This window comes from Temnothorax americanus, unplaced genomic scaffold, assembly GCF_048541705.1.
Source record: "Temnothorax americanus isolate GAGA-0224 unplaced genomic scaffold, ASM4854170v1 Scaffold90, whole genome shotgun sequence".
Classification (NCBI taxonomy): Eukaryota; Metazoa; Arthropoda; class Insecta; order Hymenoptera; family Formicidae; genus Temnothorax; species Temnothorax americanus.
The window spans coordinates 283,512-311,282 of NW_027509813.1; the positions used below are offsets into that span (position 1 = coordinate 283,512).

At 34.5% G+C, this 27,771-nt stretch overlaps 1 protein-coding gene and 1 pseudogene across 2 annotated transcripts; both read left to right on the forward strand.

Moving 5' to 3' along the window:
* Positions 1 to 27,607, forward strand: LOC143908261 (neprilysin-1). Of its 2 annotated transcripts, XM_077425761.1 has the most exons (15): positions 1 to 371; positions 3,470 to 3,689; positions 14,849 to 14,956; positions 15,432 to 15,646; positions 15,818 to 15,949; positions 16,023 to 16,121; positions 16,514 to 16,710; positions 17,186 to 17,375; positions 19,512 to 19,688; positions 22,123 to 22,226; positions 22,785 to 22,840; positions 22,920 to 23,206; positions 23,306 to 23,464; positions 26,342 to 26,418; positions 26,519 to 27,607. In XM_077425761.1, exons 1-15 carry the CDS (start codon positions 168 to 170, stop codon positions 26,616 to 26,618), a joined length of 2,325 nt encoding a protein of 774 aa, XP_077281887.1. In that variant the 5' UTR covers positions 1 to 167; the 3' UTR covers positions 26,619 to 27,607. The 2 variants fall into 2 exon arrangements, with proteins under 2 accessions (XP_077281887.1, XP_077281888.1); XM_077425762.1 differs by lacking the exons at positions 1 to 371; positions 3,470 to 3,689 and adding an exon at positions 13,730 to 14,528.
* Positions 8,863 to 11,392, forward strand: LOC143908244 (uncharacterized; annotated as a pseudogene).
* Positions 27,608 to 27,771: the final 164 nt, after the last annotated feature.

Sequence of the window (27,771 nt, forward strand, 5' to 3'; positions counted from 1 at the left end):
GGGGTGGTAGATTACGCGGCGACGCGAGCGCGCGGTTGCCCTTGAGCCCCCGCAATTTATGCGCCAGCGGGGCGGGCGCGCGCGGGGGGGCGCACGGCGCGACCGTGGCTACCAGCGGTATCGGGGGCACGGAGGAGGCCGCCGGTTCCGGGCTACCGGACGAGCCGATGGTGCACGTGGAGCGTTCGACGCACCAGGGCACATGGATATGTTGCGTGCCCTGTTACTGGGTACGGAGGAGCAAGGCCGTGCACAAGGCGCTGCTCACCTTCGCTATGATGCTGGTCACTAGTCTGCTGGTCACCAGCCCGGTGCTTTTCCTTATCACGACCTTGCCGGAAGGGGAGCAGCCGCGCAAATGTGCGCCATTGGTGGGTGTCCTCTCCGTCTTTAACGATCGTCTCTTCTTCCGTATCCGCAATGCATAAAACGGGGCGAAAGAGGAAAAAGTGTTTTCGCGAATGCGAGGCAGTTTCGGGGATTAAGTCTGGAATTCATCTTCCGATTCTGGAGACGTATGAAAAAAAGGATTCTATGCCGTGACTCGTCGCGTTTCGTTGACTCATATATGAATAAATACAACGTCATTATCGGGCTTCCGTAGCATCCAGAGATTTGCGCGTTCAACGATATTATATCGACTTTTATTTCCTAACTCTATTTCGTTTTTAAATAAATTTCTGCTATTTAATAGAAGTTCTGCTGTTCGCAGAATATCTATATATATTCTTCATTCAAAGCTTTTCGAAATAGCACTTCTTCGCACAGAACTTACGCGCAAAGCTACTATCCATATCCTCCCGCGTACTTATTTGCATACGTGACATCATGACGCGTAAAAATAGAAGGCGAATGCGAATCATACAAGAGCCTGTTGAGAAATTAAAAACATAAATCGCCACTGAGATTACAAGGAGACGTGCCCCGTGAGCTATAACGCACGAGGTATACTTGCAAATGTGTGCGAAGAGCGTGCAAAGTGACGCGAATAAATAATGTTATTTATGCAGCCAGGAAGATTAGTAGTTGCTTGAAGTAATTTTCATCGATCGTAGCGTTTAACTTCAAGGTAAAAGTTGACGTGAGAAAAGTTGACGTTTAGCAACAAACGCGCCGGATTCCCGTAATCAGTGACTTGCCCTTGCGTCGCAAATTCGCCCTGATCTCTATAACGATTGAGTAACGAGAGAATTGTCACGAATTGAAAAGAGAGAAGGGGAGAATCGCTTAAGGGGATGCTGGAGCCGCAGGCGAACTCGATCAGCGTCGATAAAGAAGTGCTCACTGATTCTTACACATACATACAGAACGCCTGCTCTAGAACTACCCGTTATACTGATTCGTATGTTTTTGGCTAAATTCGGGGAGACGCGTAACATGTGCATATGAAATTTTCAAATGAACTTTTCTCTTATACTAAAGCTCGCAGCTCATTTCTGCAAGCACAAGATCCTTTTTTATTGTATTTTCGTGACTGCTGCAAGGTTTTTGTATACGTACACAGTCTAAAACTTTTATGTGCAGCAAATGTTGTTATGAGTCGCAGAATCGCAGCAGAATCGAAAATAAAACTGTAATTTTCTAATGTCTTTTTGTTTTTCATACGCAAATGGTGTCTGCATCAGTCTTTGTTATTGTCCATACTTTAAATCTGGACAAAAAATTTTTAATTTGGTGAAATAAATCAAAAGATTTGTGCCTGAAAATATCGCGGTAAAACAGACCTGTCTCCAGCATCCCCTTAAGAGGGTATTTTTTGGTTTGAAAGTTCGTACATAAAAGGTATTTCTTGTAGGGAAACAAAAAAGCGAATAATGTGAAACTTTACATGTTCTTTTAGCCTTATTTTAAGAATATATTTAATTTTTTAAGTAAAAACGCTCTCCTCTTTTTTGTTATATCCTCAACAAGAAAAAACGCACATAAACAGTGTAAATGATTCTAGTTGTTCTAGGTATCTGAAACGCGCAAAAACCAAAATTTTCTTATTTCAGGAAAAGTACAGCTACCGTCAGAACTACAACTGAATCAATATTTCCATTCTGGACAAAATAGCGGTTTTTTTAATTAAAAATATAGTTTTTCCTCAAAATTTTATTAGTATTTAAAAAAAGGAAATACTAATAAACATATAATGTTTATTCTAGTTCAGGTAGCTACATTTTTCCTGAATAAGAAAATTTTTGGTTTTTGCGTTTTAGATATCCAGAACAGCTAGATTCATTTGTCATTTTACGTTTATACACGGAGAGAATTTTCTGTTAAAATTTACTCTGAAATTATGGTAGTTGTGGGACAACATGTACCACCAAGAATTTTATGCGAGCTATTCTGATTAATATCTACCACTACCATAATAAAAAATATATCTATTACATTAAAATATAAAATATGTTTGATTAATTTTACTAAAATATATCTAGAAAATTTGAAATTTCAATAATATTTCAAAATTTACCAATCTGCTTGGTAATTTTTATCATGTTGTTTGTAAAATGTCTTTTGTATATTTTAAAAATTTCTTGGTTGCCAAGTTGTCCCAAGTTTGTAGTGAATTTAAGGGTAAAATATAACAAAATTTCTCTCCGTGTATGCATTCTTTATTTTACGAGCTCCTAGTGACCAAGATATATAACATAAAAAAGAAGAGTGTTTTTGTTATTTATTTGTTACTAGCAAATACAAATATATTTATAAAATAAGGCTGAAAGAGAGAACATAGAGAGTTTAACGTTATTCACCTTTCTCGTGTTTCTCAACAAAAAATTCCTAAAAAATACCTTTTTTACGACTTTTGAATACCCTCTTAAGTCGCAAATTCGTCATTTTCTTTGCGCGTGTAAAATCACGAAATCAAACAACAAAACGGAAATCGCGCTTACGATAACTCAACGATTACTCGAGGTGATACATGTATATGCCAATACACGCCAGCAGAAAGTGAAGCCGTATCGGTAGGTAAGGTTTCGAGGCGAAATAGAAGGCTCATCCTCGGCTGAGGTCAGGGCTTTACTTCTTATCTTGACATTTATGCTTGTACATTTTTCTAAATCACGTTTGAACGCGATCATTTGATTGCGAACTTTTTGTTGGAGTCAAAGATATTATAGTAATAAACATTTAAAGTATTATCTTTGTCTAACGAGGCACGAAAACTGTCCAAGAGAAAATATCGAGAGAAGTCATAATTTGACAGAATCAAATTTATTTTTGACGTATAATAACTAATTATTTATTATTAATATATTATTATTTATTACATTGTATCTATATATCTGTCATAAAATGGCTCAAAGAAATTAACCGTTTGAAAAATACAGGAGGTAACAAGACGACAAAAGGTATTTGTTCTTTCTCAGGCACTCGTACAATAAATTGAAATCTGGATATTTTTAGGAGCGAGAAATAGGCATCTTTTCTCGGGGGAAGACTGAATTTGTTAAAGCAAAGCTAACGACTGCGATTTCAGGATGAAGCTTGCGTCAGAGAGCGAGATGGGCCCGAGGGTGTTTGCGACACGGACGTTTGCGTGGAAGCCTCGAAGAGAATTCTAACATCTATGAAACGTGGCGTCGATCCTTGCAAGGACTTTTACAAGTTCGCTTGCGGTGGCTTCCGCGATCAGCAGCCCTATCAGCCGAGCGCGAGCTTCAATATACTCCAGGCGCAAATCGACGAGCGTATACACAGTGAGCGTTTCGCACAGTTCTCGACTTACTTCCTTGCGGATTTCCACCTCTCTTTCTAGATTCGTTCAAAAAATTTCAAACGCAACAATTTCGCAAGTTTTAATCGTTAATTTCAAAAACTCCAATAGCTTCGCCGAAGCAGAAGCGAAGATCGCGTTCCGCGAGGTAAAAGAGTTCCATTCTTTTTCTCGCATTATCTTCTCAGTAAATTTATGTATAGTCTTATTAAATTTATTTTTTTATTTAATTAAAGTAATAAAAATAAAAAAAAAAGAAATATACTATTTGTTCACTCAACTTTTAATGGATTCACAATGCCGTAATCGCGTAATGTCTTGCAATTAAGTAAGGCTCTTGTTTACTCGCCGCTTCTATCCTTGTTTGATGACGTCAGAAGCGAGAAATTGCGTGCCAAAAATTCTTGCGATTTTACGTTGAAATAAAAAGATATGTCCGTAAAACGCGCAATTGTAATTGATTCATCAGCACATTTGTAAGATATACCGAACATTTTCCTTTGGCTTTAATAATCACTAAATAACCATATATAAAATTAACGTGGCATGCAATCTACTTTTTTAATTTATTTTCTTTCATTTTTTATTTTACATCTAATTATATATTGATTAAAAACCAAAGAAAACTGTTCGGTATATTTTACAAATGTGCTGAATCAATTACAATTGCATTTTATGGATATATCTTTTTATTTCAACGTAATCGCAATAATTTTTGGCATGTAATTTCTCGCTTCTGACGTCATCAAATAAGGATATAGAAGCGGCGAGTAGGTATAGGAGTCATTTAAATAATTGCAATCCAACTCGTCTTTTTACATGATTTTTCTAAATAACGCTGTTCTTCGACAAATTATTTTAATCTTGCTTGTGTATAGGTGCAGACCTTAATTTAAATTCCTACTAATGATAAATTAATGAAAATTTTTCAATTGGACACATGTCCCTCCATATATTGTATTATGTTAAAAAAGCGAGCGTGATACCCTAGACAGACTATATTTTTCAATCATATTTCAGCAGTTCGGTTGTCATTGTCAATCATGATTCGATTATCATTCATACGTTGTTCGTTCGCCCTTATTCTTTTCAAAGTAACACTACCCAAATGTAAATCGCCGATTTTGATAATTTTTGAATATGTTGTAGTAGACGTAAAAATAAGACATACATATTTTTTTTATCGGCGGAAAACCATATTTACACCCCTTTGAATTTATGGGTATCGATTTAATTGTTTTGTATATAAGGATTTAGTATTTTCGGCCCGAACCAAATAAAATAGTTGCATCATGAAAAGATATAAAAAATGAAAAATTTTTGACTCGGTTCGATCATTTTTAGGGGGTAAACCACCCCCTATATTTAAAACAAAAATTTAAAAAATGCCCAGATAATTGCAAATGTTATTAAAAAATTTTAAAAAAAATATATGTTACACTCGCATCCAAAACAAAAGTGAGACTGTTTGAGGGTTTAAGGGTGACCGCCCTTTTATCGAATTTCTTACGTAACATTTAAATTTATCCCGAAATAATGGTAAACAGTTTCATTTATCGTCAAATTAATTAATATTTACAAATTAGTCTGATCAACCCTTTAATTCTATAAGGGGGTAAGGGAAAACCTACCCTTAATAAGAGTAAGAAACCAGGATCGTGGCCCTTAGCATTACCCAGCACCACGACGGGGACGTAGCCGTGTGGGTCCCATTTTATTTTATTTTTTTTGTTTTTTGTCCTTTTTTATTTGTTTATTGTTTTGTAATTTTTTTGTGTTTTTATTTGTATGTTGTTTTTTAATTTTTATATTTGTATTTTAACAATTCAAAAAAAATTAAATTAATTAAATGTTACATTATAACTAACTTTAGAGAGAGTAATATTAATTAATGGCTATTCTTTATAGTCTTTACAATAATGAGGGACACTTTGATTGCTGGGATCAAAAAAGTGCGTAAAACATATATAATGTGTACACCAAGCGCACCTAATTAAAGCATTATCTTCAAAATACTTGCAGGATGTATCACAATTTTCAAAACAGTATCGGACAGGAGTCTTGCATTTAGGTGGTTTTTCTCGAATATATCCACTTTTATATTATGCATATTTAAACATGTTTACAAACCTGGCTGAAGAAAACTGGTTATGAATCAGCGACTGAAGTTTTAATACATTGTTTCTTGCATGTAAATTGACATCAAAGCCATACAAAATTACCACATGTAAAAAAAGTTTTAAAAGATTTTTCCATGGTCTGAACCCATAAACATCTAGGGGTTGAATCATACTATAGTTGTCCCAGCAGGAATTGTAAAAATATTGACATCTTTGCCTTCTAGACAAACGTTGTCAAAATTTTTCTTTGTTTGTCCTGTCCACGAATCTAAACATAAAACCGATTGTTTATCAACCACAGATAAGTAAATATCTTTGTACCATTGAACTGTCAGGTCAGATGATAATTTCCCAGATTTTGAAGGTACTACGACAATATTTTCTGCTTTTTACATATTTATTTCAACAACAAGTCCGAACTGCCCACCCGTTTCTTGTAAAACAATAAATAAAGGCGACTTGAGTAATCTACTAGCTGATACAATCGGTTGTATGGTATAGCGGTATAGCTATGTGTTAATGAATTCTTCGATTGTGTTAAACATTCAACTTTTGCTGTTTTTTTAAAGGATAATGTTCGTCCTGCATGTGATTCATAATTAAAACCAGACTGATCTGAATTATAAACATTATCAGCTCCTAATAATGAGATTTGCTCCCTAATTTTGGATACAAATTGATTTGCTTCTTGTACTAAATCATCTTTTTTTGATAAAACGTTTGGGTAGTGAATTTATTAATTTTTCTAGATACGATTCCGTGTTTTATTTTAAAATTGTGAATCCACTTTGATGAAGCCGTGAAAAGTTCTCGAGATAGTTGTACTTCATTTCTTGCATTTAAAGCCCATCTCTTAATATCAATATCATGAATTGGTATTAACTTCAAATGTGCATTTTGAAACTGTTTCATGACATATTTGCTAATTTTCAATAATTTTTCGTTTCTTGTGCCACCTTCTTTTATTTGCTTATCCCATCTATATAACATTGTAATATTTTGAACTTCTTTAAATTTACTTCGTACACATTCAAATTTTAAATTTTTCTTTGTACCAGAATGCCAATATTGAACAGCTTTTTCTTTATATTCGAAATCTATCATGCTTTTAACTTTTTTATTATCATTAATAATAGCGTTATAATCATCATGGAAATCTTCTTCAATTGCATGAATTTCAGGAAGCGCAGTATTATCTTCGCAACATAAAGTGGTATAACTTTCAAATATCAAGGCAGAATCAATGGAGTCTTTAATTATATTCTCCAATTGTGACGCAAAAGCTCTCTCATCATCATTAATAGCTGAATCAATATTATATTGTGGATAATTAAAAGCTTCTTGTAACAATTTTAAAATGTTTTTTACATTCATCGTCATTTTTTGGTATACGTTTTCGGTATAAAAATACGTAATTGGTGAGCTTAAGGTGTTTACTGATTTTTAAATTAATTTAATCGAGATTAGAACACCGTTGAAACCCTTACGACCAACGCGATTGTCCGAGAAACTTTCTTCTTTGAAATATGGACTGCAGGATGTGAATGTGAATGTGAGTGTAAATGTGAATATGAATATGAAACAATATTTACTCAATTTTACGAATATTTTTTTAAACAAGCGATTAGACAGATTTGGATGAATAGGCCACTGATGTATCAAATGTACAATAAGATTTGCGAATGATTCGAACATACATGTCCTGGAAAGCGAATAGTAGAAATGGGCTCGGGGCATCTCATGTAAACAAAAGGCGCGAGCGAAGAAGTGGGGACAAGGCAATAGCTCAGGAACAAGCGAGGCTATCGGTCTACGAGGCAAGCGATGAATGTAAAAAACATTTTAAAATTGTTACAAGAAGCTTTTAATTATCCACAATATAATATTGATTCAGCTATTAATGATGATGAGAGAGCTTTTGCGTCACAATTGGAGAATATAATTAAAGACTCCATTGATTCTGCCTTGATATTTGAAAGTTATACCACTTTATGTTGCGAAGATAATACTGCGCTTCCTGAAATCCATGCAATTGAAGAAGATTTCCATGATGATTATAACGCTATTATTAATGATAATAAAAAAGTTAAAAGCATGATAGATTTCGAATATAAAGAAAAAGCTGTTCAATATTGGCATTCTGGTACAAAGAAAAATTTAAAATTTGAATGTGTACGAAGTAAATTTAAAGAAGTTCAAAATATTACAATGTTATATAGATGGGAAAAGCAAATAAAAGAAGGTGGCACAAGAAACGAAAAATTATTGAAAATTAGCAAATATGTCATGAAACAGTTTCAAAATGCACATTTGAAGTTAATACCAATTCATGATATTGATATTAAGAGATGGGCTTTAAGGACGTTCACCGGCAAATTCGTTTTCTTAGAATTTTTCTTAAACTTTCAGTATATGTTTAATTAAACGCGTTTTATACGTAGGCGTTTTATTCAATGCCCCTTGCGGTACTAAAATTTGAGATATTCAGCTTCAAAGTTCCGATTATTTTTTTAAACTTTCAGTATATTTTTAATTAAACGCATTTTATACGTAGGCGTTTTATTCAATGCCCCTTGCGGTACTAAAATTCGAGATATTCAGCTTTAATGTTCCGATTTTTAACACGGGATCCCTATGTTAAGCTCTCTCGACACGGACATTTTAATGAATAATAAGTACAGTTTTCTTAGAATTTAAAAAAAAAAATAGTATAAGATGCTTCATATTATTAGTAACGTGTGACAATAAAGTTCGATATAGCAAGCGGTATTTATTTTTGAGAAATAGTCGTCTAAAGAACACTATCGGACATAATTTTTGTCTGCTCGGAGGCAGAAAGAGGGAGAGATCACTGCGAGACTTGGCAACGTTGCTACCGCTGCGACATATAGGTTAAGTAGAGAACGTCAAGATCTTATGGGCAACGTTATTTAAATCAAATTATTTAATATTTTTTCTTTATAATTCATTATTATTTACTTTTAAAATGCTCAATAAACAAGTAGAACGTACTCATTTATGATTGGTATTGGAGAAATGGAAACGGAACAAAAATTTGCCAGATCGAGTAAAACTGCGCGGCTAGACGAGTTTCAGACTTTTACGCACGGAAGTAGTTGTCAACCATATCATTACTCCGTGAGTCTGAGTTGAGCACAACTGCCACCGGAGAACGTCCTTAAATGCAAGAAATGAAGTACAACTACCTCGAGAACTTTTCACGGCTTCATCAAAGTGGATTCACAATTTTAAAATAAAACACGGAATCGTATCCAGAAAAATTAATAAATTCACTACCCAAACGTTTTATCAAAGAAAGATGATTTAGTACAAGAAGCAAATCAATTTGTATCCAAAATTAGGGAGCAAATCTCATTATTAGGAGCTGATAATGTTTATAATTCAGATCAGTCTGGTTTTAATTATGAATCACATGCAGGACGAACATTACCCTGGTAACCATATCCGATAGAAAACGATTAAAAACGGCTATATCTGTATCGTATTTAATCGTATCTTATCGGTTCTATCGTTGCATATTTAGAAGACAGATAAAACATTAATTGAATCAAATCGGTTTCTATCGTTTTAGGTCCGAATAACAAAATAACTATACAAATTTTATAGTTATGAATCGTTTTTTATATGTACAATTATTGCCCATCTGAATCAATCGTATATACACGATATAATATGTATCGTTATTTATGGTAATAATTTTACCGTATGCATTAATACGAATATATAAGAATAAAATGATAGACATCCTATCGATATTTATATGACTTAACCGAACCGATACATCTATCGTTTCTTATCAGGATTTTCTGACATACAACTTATCATCTTCTTTATGGCAGCAAATCGGTTCGTTTTCTATCGTATATTAATGATATAAATTGAATCGTTTGAAAACCTTCTACTTTGTATATGTTTGTATAAAGTTAAAACGATAGACATCTCGTCGATATTTATACGATTTAACCGAACCGATACATCTATCGTTTCTTATCAGGATTTTCCGACATACAACTTATCATTTTCTGTACGGCAGCAAATCGGTTCGTTTTCTATCGTATATTAATGATATAAATTGAATCGTTTGAAAACCTTCTATTTTGCATATGTTTTTATAAGGTTAAAACGATAGACATCTCGTCGATATTTATACGACTTAACCGAACCGACACATCTATCGTTTCTTATCAGGATTTTCCGACATACAACTTATCATCTTCGAAAACAAAGTTCGTCGAAGTATTTTTATGTGTGTGTGTGTGTGTGTGTGTGTGTGTGTGTGTGTGTGTGTGTGTGTGTGTGTGTGTGTGTGTGTGTGTGTGTGTGTGTGTGTGTGTGTGTGTGATTTGTTATTAAGATTAAAATAATAAAATATTTTATTTGTATTTTAGTGCAATTTTAAATAAGACGTTTCTAATGTAAATGTTGTTTTTATTTCTCTAATAACCGTGAAAATTTTGGCCCTTGGCTTCCTGGTGCTGTTGTCGCAAAGGTGGAAGCTTAATTATTTAAAAAAAAATGCAGTTCTTTCTTTATCATAGAAAGATCTCTGATACGGTTTATTTTTCTTTTACACGGTTATAATCCGGTGGCATGCAGAGTAGCAAACATCTAAAGATGTTCTGACTGATTTGATATATAGCTGAGAAATTTCAAATTTTTCCAATTTTTTTCTGACAGGGCATCGTAAATGAGCGGTTCACTATTAACCATATTAAAAAGACAATTATAGCTACTTTAATATCATTAAAAATTATAAAAACCGATGCACCACTAATAAGAAATTTAGGATGCAAGCCCATGTGTATTGTATCGAGAATTTCTTATAGAGTATCGTGAATAAACGAAACTTCAATTATGTTAAAAACTGATTGAGACCGATATAAAGGTAATAAGAAATTTCCGATAGAATCCCAAGTATTTTGCAACGTGAGTTTCTGATAAAATACCGTAAATAAATGATTCACTAATTATATTAAAAACGATAGAAACTGATATATAGCTGATAAGATATTTACAATAGGATTCCAAGTATTTTGTAACGTGAGTTTCTGATAGAGTACCGTAAATAAACGATTCACTAACCATATTAAAAACGATAGAAACTGATGTGCAGCTGAGAAGACATTTACGATAAGATTCCAAGTATTTTGTAACGTGAGTTTCTGATAGAGTACCGTAAATAAACGATTCACTAACCATATTAAAAACGATAAAAACTGATGTATAGCTGATAAGACATTTACGATAGGATCCCAAGTATTTTGTAACGTGAGTTTCTGATAGAGTACCGTAAATAAACGATTCACTAACCGTATTAAAAACGATAAGAAATTTTTTTATCGTTTTCTATCGGAGATGGTTACCAGGGATATCCTTTAAAGGAACAGCAAAAGTTGAATGTTTAACACAATCGAAGAATTCATTAACACATAGCTATACCATACAATCGATTGTATCAGCTAGTAGATTACTCAAGTCGCCTTTATTTATTGTTTTACAAGAAATGGAAGGGCAGTTCGGACTTGTTGTTGAAATGAATATGTAAAAAGCAGAAAATATTGTCGTAGTACCTTCAAAATCTGGGAAATTATCATCTGACCTGGCAGTTCAATGGTACAAAGATATTTACTTATCTGTGGTTGATAAACAATCGGATTTATGTTTAGATTCATGGACAAAACAAACAAAGAAAAATTATGACAACGTTTGTCTAGAAAGCACAGATGTCAATATCTTTACAATTCCTGCTGGGACAACTGGTATAATTCAACCCCTAGATGTTTATAGGTTCAGACCATGGAAAAATCTTTTAAAACTTTTTTCACATGTGGTAATTTTGTATGGCTTTGATGTCAATTTACATGCAAGAAACAATGTATTAAAACTTCAGTCGCTGATTCATAACCAGTTTTCTTCAGCCAGGTTTGTAAACATGTTTAAATATGCATGGTATAAAAGTGGATATATTCGAGAAAAACCACCTAAATGCAAGACTCTTGTCCGATATTGTTTTGAAAATTGTGATACATTCTGCAAGTATTATGAAGATAATGCTTTAATTGGGTGCGCTTGGTGTATGTACACATTATTATATGTTTTACTCACTTTTTTGATCCCAGCAATCAAAGCGTCCCTCATTATTGTAAAGACTATAAAGAATAGCCATTAATTAATATTACTCTCTCTAAAGTTAGTTATAATGTAACATTTAATTAATTTAATTTTTTTTTGAATTGTTAAAATACAAATATAAAAATTAAAAAACAACATACAAATAAAAACACAAAAAAATTACAAAACAGTAAACAAATAAAAAAGGACAAAAAACAAAATATAACAAAATATACAAAAAATAAAATAAAATGGGACCCACACGGCTACGTTCCCGTCGTGATGCTGGGTAATGCTAAGGGCCACGATCCTGGTTTCTTACTCTTATTAAGGGTAGGTTTTCCCTTACCCCCTTATAGAATTGAAGGGTTGATCAGACTAATTTGTAAATATTAATTAATTTGACGATAAATGAAACTGTTTACCATTATTTCGGGATAAATTTAAATGTTACGTAAGAAATTCGATAAAAGAGCGGTCACCCTTAAACCCTCAAACAGTCTCACTTTTGTTTTGGATGCGAGTGTAACATATATTTTTTTCAAAATTTTTCAATAACATTTGCAATTATCTGGGCATTTTTTAAATTTTTGTTTCAAATATAGGGGGTGTTTTACCCTCTAAAAATAATCGAACCGAGTCGAAAATTTTTCATTTTTCATATCTCTTCATGATGCAACTATTTTATTTGGTTTGGGCCGAAAATACTAAATCCTTATATACAAAACAATTAAATTGATACCCATAAATTCAAAGGGGTGTAAATATGGTTTTCCGCCGATAAAAAAAAATACGTATATCTTATTTTTACGTCTACTACAACATATTCAAAAATTATCAAAATCGGCGATGTACATTTGGGTAGTGTTACTTGCAGTCATGTAAATAGTTCTCAATATAAAACAGCATGCATGCGCATATTTTTCCTCTCAATACATGTTACAAAGTTTTTTTTTATCACATATAGTTGGTCTAAATACAAGCACTTTTCAAATGGTAGTATGCATACTGAGTGAAAAAAATCATGTAAAAAGAAAACTGTTTTAAATAGCCACATTTTTATAATATGTTTTCTTCCAAATAACGCGATTTTTTTTTACGCGGAACGTATCTACCGTGTAAAAAGAGAGTTAAATACGTGATGTACAAAACACAGCTTTTTTTTTTTTAGAAAAAATAAATACTTGTTTGACCTAATTGTAATTAAAACTATTTTTGGGTGTATTTCCGCATGACCCCTGGTCACGATCGACCTAAAGTTTTACACATACTTAAGTAATTGTTTTAGATGTGAGGAATAAAGTGCGCGTGGTCCCAACTTCGGGAAATCAATAAAAAAATTTTTTATGATAGCACATTTATCGACTAAAGTCGATTCTATGTGATATATATGTTACCGTAAAAGTGATAAAATCGGTAATTGTATATGTATTTATAATTATCGGTTATTGTGCATAATTTTCAATATACGATGGTAATAAATCTACGATAAATTATAGCATATATATTTATCAATTTTACTAGTAACTGTAACCAACTTTTTGATATAAGTAATGAATTTTTCATTATACAACAATTGAGTTGGGTTAGGTTAGTTTTTTTAGAGATGTAGCCTCCGTTAGAGGGGCGGACCCCACTGTATACACGCATAGACTTTTTCATCGCAATTGGGTTAGGATAAGTGCAGTCATAAAATTTTTCTTTAATTTCCCAAAGTTGGGACCATGCGTACTTTATTGGGCTAAAATAGATCAGTGATTTTATTACACATAATACGATTAAATTGGAGTAGTCTATATGAGACGATTAAACGTCTCCGCACTTTGTAGACTTTTTTTTACACAGTTTTGTAGAAATTCCTTTACAATTCTTCTTTATTACATTACGTTCGACGATCCTAAAGAGCGTATTGAATATCGAAGCATTGTGTTACGATAACGACGATATCTCGGCAATTCTATCGATTTTCTTTGTCCTCTTTTCGTCGCAACTATTGTGCGATCCTCGTGTCGATGAGGAAAAGGAAAAAAAAGGAAAGAAAGTGGATTTACGGGGTGAGGGAGACGGGTGTAATTGGCGACATATTAATCTCCAATGGCAAAGATTCAAATGGGAGAGTCTGGACAGAGAACACGACCTCAATTTCGTGTAAGAATCTATCGTGGACACGATAATAGTGGTAGTGGTGGTGGTAGTGGTGTCGCCGGCGCGACTGGCGCCGAGCGACTGGCACCAACTACGTTCGCGTACTCGCGTATGGATCGCCCCGTCGCGTCGTCAGGATAATATAACTCGGTTCGGGGATCGAAACTTAAAGGGGAGATGGATAAGCATCGACTACGATACGAAGAAACGATATTGAGTTGACGGGATCGAAAGCTTGGGCGCTGTCTCGAATGAACCGCGCGTGGGACGATGAGCTCGTGACGCACGGAACGAGGTCCGAGCAGCTGTCTCCCCCGGAAGTCTCCTCCACACCTTCGCACGCTTGTATCCTCCGGAAAAAAACGGAGGAAACGAGCGGAAAGGATTGTGCCGTTCGATGAAAAGTTATCGGACTCTGATGCGAGGTGAAATCGAACGGCCGACTTGCCGTTACTATAAATAATGCACATTAATCGATATACGTACATACGTGTGTTACGCCGGTTTGCTTACCGCGGGAACGGCGGGACGCCTCTCTAAAACCCTCTCTCACTTTTACGCAACCTTCGAAACGCTTATTCGCGTGATTCAAGGTCGACGAATTACCCCCGGCTTGTCTAATCAGATCATCTGAGAGAGATCTTTAGCCAGTAGTGTGCCTTGCCCCTTAGTTAAGCTTTTTTCGCGAACAGTAACGACGTTTCCTTCCAGGAAATCATCTTAATCGCGAGTATTATTGTTTTAGAAACGCTGACAAACGAGACGGGGCAAATGGTCGCTGCTTTCGAGAAGCTTGGGCAGTTTTACGATACTTGTCGAGACTTTAAGAAGAAACCCGTAAATTTTACACCTGGTAAAAAGAAAGTTACACATGATACTTCGGCTCACAAATAGCTGATATCGTAGTTATCTTTTATTATTAAAAACATATCGTATTAATTAAAATTTTCTAGACATCAAAATGAAATTCGGATATCCAACAACCAAACAGACCTGAACAATCTCTTAACAATTGTTATTCTATCATTTGCAGAGTTTCGATCAATTGAATAAAATTCAATCAATCGAGTGAAATATAATTTTATGCAAATAATCAGTCATTAAGCTCGTAGATTCTTTTATATTATTAATATTTGGTAGACCATCTCAATAAAAATCGGATGAGGGCAGATCTATTAAAAATTTCTCGATAATCGTTTAATTATTTTAATTTTGATAAATCAAATACAATCTTTTTAATTACGCAAAATATGCGTCCCCTATTGATATTATTGACGAAGTACGCCCCGTAAAACGATAAGGCAGGGTTAATGTGTTCCCTCTTTCAGTTTACGAACTATTGAACGAACTTGGTGGTTATCTTTTGCCAAAAAGCGCGGAATCGACCGACATCACCTCTCTAATCTCTGCATTGCTGAAAGTAAATGGCGCGCCCCTCTTCGACTTATACGTCGACGTAGATCTTTACGATCGCACAAAATCATCCGTATATCTTGATTTTCCTGCCAAGCACCAGAATTATGAGTTTCTCGCAGATGACCAGGTAAGGACCATTCGACGATCCTGGCTCGAAATTTTGCACGGTAATAAAAAAAAAAGAAAAGTTAATATACATCTCTAAATTCTTCGGCGCTTTTAAGACGCTTCTTTTTTAAAAATTTAATATCTTGTCTGTATTTTTTTCACGTAAATACGCCGCGGTATGTTTTTCTAGAAAAACAGAGACGTACAAAGATCGCGTAAAATTCGAGAGATCGTCCGAGGGTTCTTGCCAAAAAATATGGATCCTAAGGAACAATCGTCGGAAACGGATCTACTTTTGCAGTTTTGCTCATCGCTCGAGAAGGTGAGAGACTCTATCGCCACCATTTTACATGAATTAAATAGCGAATAAAGCGCGCGTATCCTATTATCTTTAGATTTATCCGAAGCACAAAGACTTGTACAATTGGGTGGACGTTGAACAGAGGGTATACGTCACTTACAACGTTACTTATCTCCAAGAAAGCTTTGGTTACGTAAGTACCAGCTTGATATATCACGAGCTCTTTAGCTACACGAAATTCCGCTACGTTCGATCGTTAGCAAAGAAGATATATGTGAAGAATTCTCATCGTAAACGATAACTATATAATAGAAGCCGATTGTAAACGGTGCTCAGATTAAACTCGTTAGTTTGAATCTATAACTAGCAATAAGATGTATTGGCTCGTTTGACTTGTATTATAGTTGGATTTGGATACCCTTACTCTTCGGCTCGCAGTAGATCGAGGGTGCTCTTAAATATATCTTTTTCCGGTCTTTTAAGCATCGATCAGCCCCCTCTCTCTTTTTTTTATTGATCTCTTGATCGATCTTCCTTCTCTCAAAAAATAAAAGAGGATTGTTTGATCTGACGATCCTGGGACAGATAAACTGGAGATCGCTGCTGAATACTACGTTACGCTATCGTGAGAACGGCGCCGATCTGCACGGCGATAATAATGACACGAATCGCGTACGACCGCCGACGTACGTCGCATCCAAGGACCAGCAGATTTACGTCTACATTACGGCTCCACGTTACTTTCGCAGCCTTGGCAAGCTATTGAATCGCTCCTCCAAACGGTACGGATTTTCCATATCGTTGTAATTTCGCACGCGTAATAACAATTCGTGCATGTATATTATACCTTCGTGATACGAAACCGAGTCCTTTGCCGAACCTGAGCTCTCTCTCTCTCTCTTTTTCTCTCTGGAAATCTAGGGGTTGAATGTCGATAATGGAACATAATAAATCCGGGAGCGATCGATTCCACGATGGGCTAGTTGGGAAACCGAGAGAATCGATATTCAACAATGCAATAGAATATATGATATTGTGAATAATACATACGTTATACATAATACGTGTACTAATTAATATTTAATATAATACTAACATTTATCAATTTATATTAATATCTTATCTATATTAATGATAAATAATCATGTAGTTTGCTCGAGACGTATATCTCGTATTGATTAGCTAGTCATAATTATAACGTACACTGTACCTCGTATATCGATTAATACCTAATCGTAATTATGATAAATCACGAAGGATTATTCATAACGGATTGCTGTTGCTCTACGCGATGGACACGTGGCACGACATTGCGAACGTCACCGCCGTCAAGGATTGGGAAGCCCCTTGCTACCAACTGACCAGAAGCGTATTCGGCGAGGCGGTCAGTGCGCTCTACGTGCGGCAGTACACTCCAAAGTATAACTTAGAAATTCTGGTCGACAGGGTAATACTTCCCTTCCGTCAATTTTTTAATTACTCTTTAATCCGGGATAAAGGGTGCGCTTGAGATGATTTTTACACAGTAATTGAAAAAATGAAGCTCATGTCACAATAATTTTAATGTATGTGCTTCTTTCGTTTTTTAAATATATATATATATTTTTTTTTACGTTTTTTAGAAAATGTTGAGTACATCTATCGTCCTCAAATAGTAATAAATTATAGGCAATTAAAAATATGCAATATGAAATTAATAACGATCCGACGACTTTTAATTGGGGTGTAAAAATTACCTCAGGTGACCATTTATGCAAAAAAAAATCAGGAACCTATTCCTGGATTAGTTACAAGTTTAATACGAATTTGAAACGCGAACGAACTCTACTTATTCGCCGCTTGAGCGACGTTATAGTTAGGGAGCTGGTGGCCAAATCGGTATATGATTTGTTCATGTTTCATATCAATAGGGATTAAAGTTTAGATCAATACGAATCGATTTGGTCCAGTCAATTAAGGTCTTACGTCGCTGCGTTTTTGCATTACAGCACTTCAAATTTGTAAAAAAAGAGGGTACTAAATCATTTGTTCATGTCTGCCTCTGGGGCTGATGGTCAAAATCATCCTGAAAACGAAGATAATCCATGAGGCAGACACTCAGGGCTGTGCATTATCACGGGACGTAGTTGTAAAAATTAAAAAAAAAAAGCTCTACTAAGTCATTTGTTCATGGTTCTAGTTGCGTCTATTCGATTCATTATGACTCCCTGAATACGAAAAAAATTTGGCAGACATTTTGCTCACTGATTTTGAGCTGTACATACATTTTTTGAAATTCATGGAATCAAGGGAAAGCGGATATTACGGCTGATTATTGTTATTATTAATAGTTTATAGTTTATTAATAGTATATAGTTTATTGTTATTATTAATAGTTTATTGTCTTTAAAGTAAAAAAAAAAAAAAAAAAATTTAAAAAAGCGTCGTCATCGCTGTCGTCCGAGATACTGTACCGGTTTTTTGAACCCGATTGATAACTGATGTCAGCACTTTCGTTCATATCACCTTCTTCATCTAAAAAATACATAACGTGTTTAAATTTGTGTTTCACGTACGAACATAATCTAGAGACGCGGTGGCTGTTCGATGGCAAGTATTACAAAGGAAAAAAAATTCAAGAAGATTTATAGCATAAAATTTACATTATACATCTAAATGAAAAAATTTGTACCTGAGCGATCTTCGGGATCTTCAATTTCTGCTATGACGTCGCTATACAACCGGGACAGTTGTTCTCCTTTGAACCCAGTTAACAGACTTATAGAACTCGAATATTTGAAATGTTTTGAAAATCGCTCCTATCGATTGCTTATATGTAACATTAATTATTTTCATTGATATTTTGTAGACGTAGAATTTTTTACTTGTAGCTTGGCGCGAGCGTCGTTTTTCAAAAAAAAATTCAAATGGTCTGCCTTTGGAATATCAGAGGCCTGGATGTCAGCCTCATCGATTTTCTTTGTTTTTATAAAAAATCTAAACATCAGTCCAAGAGGCAGACATGAGCACATGATATAGCACACTTTTTTTTAACATTTTTGAAGTGCTGTCAATTGACAACGCAGAAGCAACATGCTGGCAGACCATTTTTCTGTGGTCCTTTAAATTGTCTTTAATCGAACAATTCAAGTCTGCCAAGTGTACACTTCATATACACTTTTTTAAATCATAAAAAAAACTTAAAAAATTGATTACTACAAAAGTCAGAGCCTTGGATGTCTGCCTCTTCGATTTTCTTTGTTTTCAGAAGGATTCTGAACATCAGCCTCAGAGGCAGACATGAACAAATCATATAATACCCTATTTTTTTTATACAAATTCGAAGCGCTGTCAATTGACAACGCAGCGCTACCATGGTGGCAGACGCGATCCTTAATGTTTCTTATGGTACAATTATCGCTATTAATAATGTCTGCCACATGAACAAATCATATAGGAATTTTGGCCACCAGCTCCCTAACTATTAGGTACGGTCTTGCATATGCACCTCATATTTCTCGAAGCGTTGAAACGGTTAAGGATAATATCTTTGTCGTGTAAATCCTCGTTTTGATTTAATAATAATCGCTATATTGTCCCGTAGGTGACTGCGTTGTTCAAACGCGTGAAAGAGACGATAGCTGAGCGTATATTAGTGAAGTCGTGGCTAGACGACGAGACCAGGACGCAAGCGTTGCAGAAACTAAATTCCTTACGAGGTCGATTTCACGTGTCGCCTGATTTCTACAATGACACCTTGCTGGCACATGAGATGGCCAAGGTGAAAGCGATTATCTTCATCTTTTACACACAGATACATATTGAACTTATTGAGACTCGATTAAAACGGAAAAGATAGGTTCTCCCTCTTCGTATAGAAATGTGGATCTAATTCGAGGAGGTTTGATCATTATTACTTGTGAGTCAAAAATGCGATTGAAATAAATGTCATTACAGCGATCCCAAATTATATGCAATATTAGTATAATAATTGTAGATGCTGCTTACGTGCTATATTCTTCGTCAATTATTATTAGTGTATAGAATATTAATAACAAATATACTGGGGTATGAGAGGCGTCAACTCGGGAATCGCTTATTCTACGCTGAGACCTGAACTTATTTTGTGACGATAAAACCTTCAATCCACACAGTAAAGTCCGATTTTTAAAGTCTTTACACAATTCTTGATGTATCATCTATCAAATATGCTAGTTGTTCAAAAGGCTCTACGATGGCTTTCGAGTATAGAAAGCTTACTCGAAGTTGCTTATTTGGGCCAACATTATAGAGGTTAGAACTTGTCACTTTGTGACAATAAGCTTTCTCTATACTCGAAAGCCCTCGTATTATATAGAGGCTTAATTTTTTTGGTAATTATGCATAAAAAGATCCCACTTGCCAATGACCTTGACCTTGACATATCGTATAAAATGTGAAAATTCGAGATTGAATCATTTTACTGGAGTCACAAAATGTTGAAAGTATGTCTTGCAAGCGTGCCGAATATACAAAAAATAATGAATTGTAGTCTGACTACTTAATTCTTCGTAACTTGTTTAGTGGTATAGAATATTAATAACAAATTATGGGTATTGAGAGGCGTCAACTCTGGAATCGCTTATTCTACGCTGATGGACGCATGAACTTATTTTGTGACACTACAAACCTTCATCCACCAGTATTCACGATTCTTTAAGTCTTTCACATCTTATGCATCATCTACAATATGCTACACCTTGTTCAAAGGCTCGACGATTGTAATTTCGAGTTAGAAAGCATTACTGAAGTGTTATTTGGGCCAACATATAGAGGTTAAATTGTAATTTTACATAAGACTTTCTCTTACTCGAAAGCCTGTATTAGTTAATTTTTTTGTAATTATCATAAAAACCAATTGCAAAGATTGAATTTTGTCGGTTCTCCTGAGTGACCTTCAGAAGTTTTTAGCCGGACCTTATTCGTTAAAAAGTTATTAACAAAAAAAGTTTGGAAAATATAAGCAGCTATTTTCAGTATTGGAAGGCATAAACAACTAATATATATTACGTTTTTTTTTTAAAGCTGAGAATGCTTTATTTCGCGAGAAAGTCGCTGCTTTACCAAAACACAACATTTAAACCAGTAAATTGTTAATGAATTGAAGTCTTTTTGTTAAAGCAGAGAATATTTTATTTCGCGAGAAAGTTGCTGCTTTACCAAAACACAACATTTAAAGCAGTAAATTGTTGATAAATTGAAGTCTTTTTGTTAAAGCAGAGAATACTTTATTTCGCGAGAAATTCGCTGCTTTACCAAAACACAACATTTAAAGCAGTAAATTGTTGATAAATTAAAATTTTTTTGTTAATGCAGTGAATACTTTATTTCGCGAGAAAGTTGCTGCTTTACCAAAACACAACATTTAAAGCAGTAAATTGTTGATAAATTGAAGTCTTTTTGTTAAAGCAGAGAATATTTTATTTCGCGAGAAAGTCGCTGCTTTACCAAAACACAACATTTAAAGCAGTAAATTGTTGATAAATTGAAGTCTTTTTTTGTTAAAGCAGAGAATACTTTATTTTGCGAGAAAGTTGGTCGTTTATGCCTCTCAATACTCAAAATAGCTGCTATATTTTTGAAACTTCTTTTGTTAATAACTTTTTAACGAATAACGACCGCCGGCTAAAAACTTCTGAAGGTCACTCAGAAGGGTGACCTTGACAACATATGTCAAGGTCAAGGTCATTGGCAGGTGGGGTCTTTTTATGCATAATTACCTTTGTAATATTATTCAGAAGTTGACCACTTTTAGCCTAACTCTTATGGAGAAAGTCGCACCGAGGTAGATTATCAGTGGTTTAGTACACACTTATTAGTTTTCCTAGGACTTTGAAATAAACTAGCATTTGATAGATTAAACATCAAGGATTGTGTAAAGACTTTAAAAATCGAATTTTACCGTGTGGATTGAAGGCTTTATCGTCACAAATAAGTTCAGGTACCAGCGTAGAATAAGCGATTCCCGAGTCGTTGACGCTCTCATACCCTAGTATATGTTTGTTAATATACTATACACTAATAATTGACGAAGAATATAGCACGTAAGTTAGCATCTACAATTTATTATATTAATATTGCATATAATTCGGGATCGCTGTAATGACATTTATTTCAGTCGCATTTTTGACTCACAAAGTAATGATCAAACCTTCTTAAATAGCGTTGTCTCGTAGGTCGTAATTGACTCAGACGACTTTATCGCCACTGTCCTGAGAAGGTTCCGTCAGATGCGAAGCTTACAAGACCCAAGTCCGTTACGAAGAAACGCAATAATTAGGTGAGAGAAACTTTCATTTAAGCCTTTTATTTTTAATAGAGGTCCATGAATAAAAAAAAACTTAACTCCTAACTGTATCAAATAGTTCTCTCATTGTTTCTTTTGTTCTATTTTTTATAAGTTTTACATTTTATTTAAATTTGTCAATATCTAGATTATTAATCCCTAAAACACACAAGCTTCCAGAACATACACACCATGGGTCTAGGAAACACATGTAACTTTGATAGAGGCTGTAACTCTGGTTCAGATTAATATTTTTGGACTTGCTTTTTTTATTTTGAAGCTCTAAGATTTAGGAATATGTATTGTGTGCCTGAATAGATATTAATACTGAAAAGTTTTATTTTATTAAGTTATAAAGTTAAATATCAAAATTAGAAAAATTAAATATCGAAAATAGAAAATTCCGAACAAGTAAAATTTAGTCCAGGTCTGGGAAATCCTGTGTGTTTTATATTAATATTATATAGAGGGGAAGGAGAAAGAGAGAGAGCTATTTTCTAGCTTTGTTTTCTCCAAGATTTTTCTGTCTAAATTGTGTATTTATGCTTTTAGATGTCATTACCCTTACTCCGTACACGCCTATTACGAATCCTCCACAAACACCATCGGTAAGAACTGTTATTATACGTCGCACGCAAAATCGGTATCGGGCAATTTAACTGAAGTTGCCCTTGTTAAAAATGAAAGGAATTCCATTGGCAATGATGACATCCTGGGCATGGTCGTGGGACGGCGGACCGGCTTTTGCGGTGCACGCTACGCTAGGATCGGTCATCGCGCACGAGATTCTCCATGCCTTTGATTTTCACCGTCGTAGACTGCCCATGGAGCCGGACCGAGATGTCGACGAGTTGCTTCGCGTCACGCCGAACTCCTGGAAGCGATTGGAAACCAGGATAGAATGCGTCGCACGACTTTACGCCAGGAGTTTCTGGCGGAAGGTCCAGTCTTACGGGAACGACGTTGCCGTGCAAGTAAGCTTTACGTGTCTCCAAAGCGAAAGAAGATGTTCGCAACTTTTTCATTAAGATCAAGCGTAACCGTTCTTATTTTCTCTTAATTTTGTCGCACAGTTCGATTGGAACATGACGAAAAACGAGAACGTCGCGGATATCGGTGCTCTGCAAATTGCTCACAAGACCTGGTACACCCTGACAAACGGGAAGGACCGGAGCCTCCCCGGATTAGAAGGACTCCGTCCAAGTCAGCTCTTCTTCATAAGTGCCGCACAGGTAACTCGTTCCCTTCCTCAAATATTCATAGCGATTTTCTCTTTCTTTTTATATCTCTGTACCTTAGAAGTAAATAATCGTATCCTTGTTATTATAAATTTAGAGAAAACAAGGTTTAAAGTTTTAAAAATAGGAAAATTAATATATTTTTTTAGATATAAAATAAAAATATAGCGCCTTGATTTATTAAGTTTTTAATAAAGTAATTTAACTTGGAACTACATAAACAGTCGAAGAAAGAAGAAAGAATGGAAAGAGAACAATATTCCGAAAGAGACCTGAAGAAGTTACTTCATGGAGTTGTTAGGTGGGACAGAGATAGAAGGAAGGAAAGAGGCGTTGGGGGTGCATGACACGGGAACGAAGAAAGAAATGAGGAACAGGTTCAAAATACAGAAAGGGAGTTGCAAGAAGAGGAGATAGTGAGGGCAGTCAGGAACATGAAGTTAGGCAAAGCTGCAGGTGTCGATGGAATCCCAATAAAAACATGGCTGTATGGTGAAGCAGCAGTAAGAAGAGGTCTAACTGATCTGTTAAAGCTCATTTGGAAGGAAGGTAAAATTTCGACCAAATGGCGAACAAGTATAGTTGTCCCCTTATATAAAAAGGGGGATAAAAAGAGAACAGACAACTATAGAGGGATCTCTCTGCTGTGCACTGCATACAAGGTATATGCGGAAATTCTAAAGAACAGATTGGAGGAAATAATGGAGAGAATGATACCTGACAGCCAAGCCGGCTTTAGGAAAGGGAAGTCTACGATGAATAACATATTTATCTTGAACCATATATAGTGCAAAAAGAGAAGGAGAAAGGTATGGCAATTGGGAAAGACAAGATTTTTGCAATATTTGTGGATCTAAGGGCAGCATTCAACAACGTTGACAGAGGAATTTTATGGAAGATAATGGAAGAGAAACGAGTGGATCGCAGTTTAACAAACAGGATAAAAGAAATTTACAAAGAGACGGAGGTGACAATAAGGACGAAGGATGGGTTTACAAGGTGCTTCAAGACGAAGAAACTGAAGAAAGGTGTAAAGCAGGACCCAATATCTGGGTTTCACGTTTAATAGGAAAGGTAATTATGTCGATCATATAAAAGAACTAAAAAAGAAAAAAAGAATCGCGGCAAACAGGGTCTGGGGTTTAGGAGAAAGATTATGTAAAGATGATGATTTTAGCAGGAGATGGACGCTTTTTAAGTACTTAGTGAAAAGTGTGATGGAATACGGAGCAGAGATATGGGGGTGGAGTGAAAAAAAGGAGTTGGAAAAAGTCATGTTGGATTACGTAAGATGGGTATTTAGACTAGATTTTTGCACACCGAGGTATGTAATACTAAGGGAACTAAGATTAGGGAAACTTAAAATCTGTTGGGGTATAAGAGCCATAAGGTTCAAGAAAAGAAGCAAAGAGAAAAAAGACGGAAGTTTAGTAAAGGCATGTTGGGATGAAAAGGACACAATGGATAAAAAGAAAAAGGATTTATATAATTGCGGGAACGAGAAAGGTTTTATAATAACAATGGTTGGAGCTCTGAAGTAATAAAAGAATTAAATAATGAAGGTAAAAATATACTGAAGGCTTAGTAAGAATAAGGAAACAGGACATTCAAGGGCAAATAATAAACAGTAAAATAGTAGAGGCAAGGTATAATTCAAGGTACAAAGAAATAGAGACGAGCAACAAAACACCGAGTTATTTATTAAGAGCAAACTTGGATAATGTAAAAACAGGAGATGAGATTAGAGCGATGGTAAAATTAAGGTGCGGCAATTTAAAGGACACAAATAAATACTGGCTTGACGAAGAAGATACGAAGTGTAGATTCTGCAAATCAGGTAGGGACAACTTAGAGCGTTATATAAGCGAGTGCAACATCACAAGTATGTGGTTTGAGAATTTAGGTAGGAATAAACGGAGAACGATTAGAGAATATATGCGATGACTTTAGAATAGAAAAAGGAAAGGTGCTAAATAGATTATGAAAAAGGAGAAAGGAATGCTATAAAAAAGATAATGGCTGTAAACAATAATAATAATGTAAATAATAATGTACTGCGGCTTGTTTGTAAAGAAGAATGATGTTTGACGTGTGGATGTGTGTGTGTGTGTGTTAAGTAGAATTGTAAACCAAGAGTCCTTTTTTGGCGTATAGCTGAAATAAAGACATATATATATATATATAATAAAGTAATTTAACTGACATGTTTAGTAGTACAACTGTCAATAACATGCTGTACCTGGTTTAAAAATTAGGCACTATAAAAATTTTCAATACGACTTTTTGTAAACATTTTATCTTAGAAACTAGTAATAAAATAGACATAAGACGCTTTATCATTATTTAAACTCCTAGTATATTGAAAAAATGTATTAACTTTATTTTGACAAAAACTGGATATACGATTCTTTACTTCTAAGGTACAGATCTATATATTCTACACAAATAATAAAATAATATGATAAATTATATTATAACTTTTTATTATGATATTCATATTATATTTTTATTTTATATGATATATGAAATATGATACATGATATATATGATATAAAATTATATATACGACTGCTTCTCAGATATTTCTTAACAGTAACAAAGAATATCTTTTATCACCGATACATTATACATATAAGTATATTATATAAATGTATACGTTGCAAATAAATTTTTTGTCATGTAAAAAATCAAGCCTAAGTATAATATAAATTAAAAAATTATTATGTATATATATATATATGTATAATAATTTATATATTTATATATTATATATTTATTTTGATCTTTTACATAATATCAGATTTATATATACGATTTAATTAAATACGAGCACAAATATTTCTTAATGTATCGGCACCGTTATGCTTTCAGGTACACTGTGTTAATACGACTATCGAGGCCTACGTTTTCTCGGTCGAGTCCGACTATCATTCTCCTCACCCTGAAAGGTATTCGATGATTTCTCTTATTTTTCTCTTCTCTATTTATGAAATTTGAAATCTTCTCGTAAGAGGAAGCATAAGGGATAACGACCGATTACGTTTCCAGAATCAACAGTGTAATGATGAATTCTCAAGCGTTTGTAGAGGCGTTTCGCTGTCCACTCGGAACAAAAATGAACCCCCCGAATAAATGCACTGTCTGGTGATCGTACGCATTCATCGATATACGACTATATAAATCGTGCGTGTAGCAGTCCGTCTATACCTCGCTTAATTTTATTTCGCAGTTACAATACGATTGTAAATATATATTATTTTAAGATCGTAATTTGCAACGGGAATTAATGCTCCAGGAATGGGTATTTACCCCTTTACGCGAAAACTAAATTAATACTTAATCCATTAAGAACCATAATTACAAAGAATTTAATCACAATTTTTTTTCTCTTTAAGAAAGCTTTAGTACTAGAATCATTAAACAGATAATTCTTATTAATCTTACGCTTGAAAAATCGCATTTTCTTCTTGAAAGCTTGCCTTACAAATTAGATTTAAGATAAAAGAAATCAAAAGTGTTCTGGCGTTCATTCATTTTTTAAATCTATGACGAACATAATATAAGTACAAATCAAGCAAATACTAACAAAAATTAAAAATATCGCTATTAATTTAATTCATCACCATATTAATAATAATTATTTTTGAGAAAGTAATTGTAAAAAATTTACTTACATTATTTAGTAAACTTAAATTTGGTCTTAAAAGTGAAATGTTAACCATTAATAAATTAACTCTTTTGGGTAACTCTTTCAATCACTAAAGAGCTTCATACAATAAGGCTGTTCGATATAACTATCGCTTTTTAAAGGTTGTTATGTAGAATAAGAAGAAATAACACATGATGATATAGTATATTTCTTTGTTTATTGTAGTTTCTCTAGAATTCACGAAAGAATTATTAGATTTATATTTCAAAGAATCATTATCCGCCCATGATGCTGTGAAGAAGACTTGTTGATTAAATTAAAGGTAAATATGCATATTAGGTCAAACCTCACCGACGACTTTGACCTTGACATATGTTGTCAAGGTCACCCTCCAGAGTGACCTTCAGAAGGTTTTAGCCGGCGGTCATTGTTTATTAAAAAGTTATAAACAAAAAATGTTTCAAAAATATAGTAGCTATTTTGAGTATTGGAAGGCATAAATGACTAATATATATGTCGAAATAGTTCACGCATACACTTTTCACGCAAACCGAGGTTTACGCACACCTCCCCCTGCTTTCGGGGGAGGTGCGGTAGTCCCGAAATAGTTCACGCATACGCTTTCCACGCGAACCGAGGTTCACGCACACCC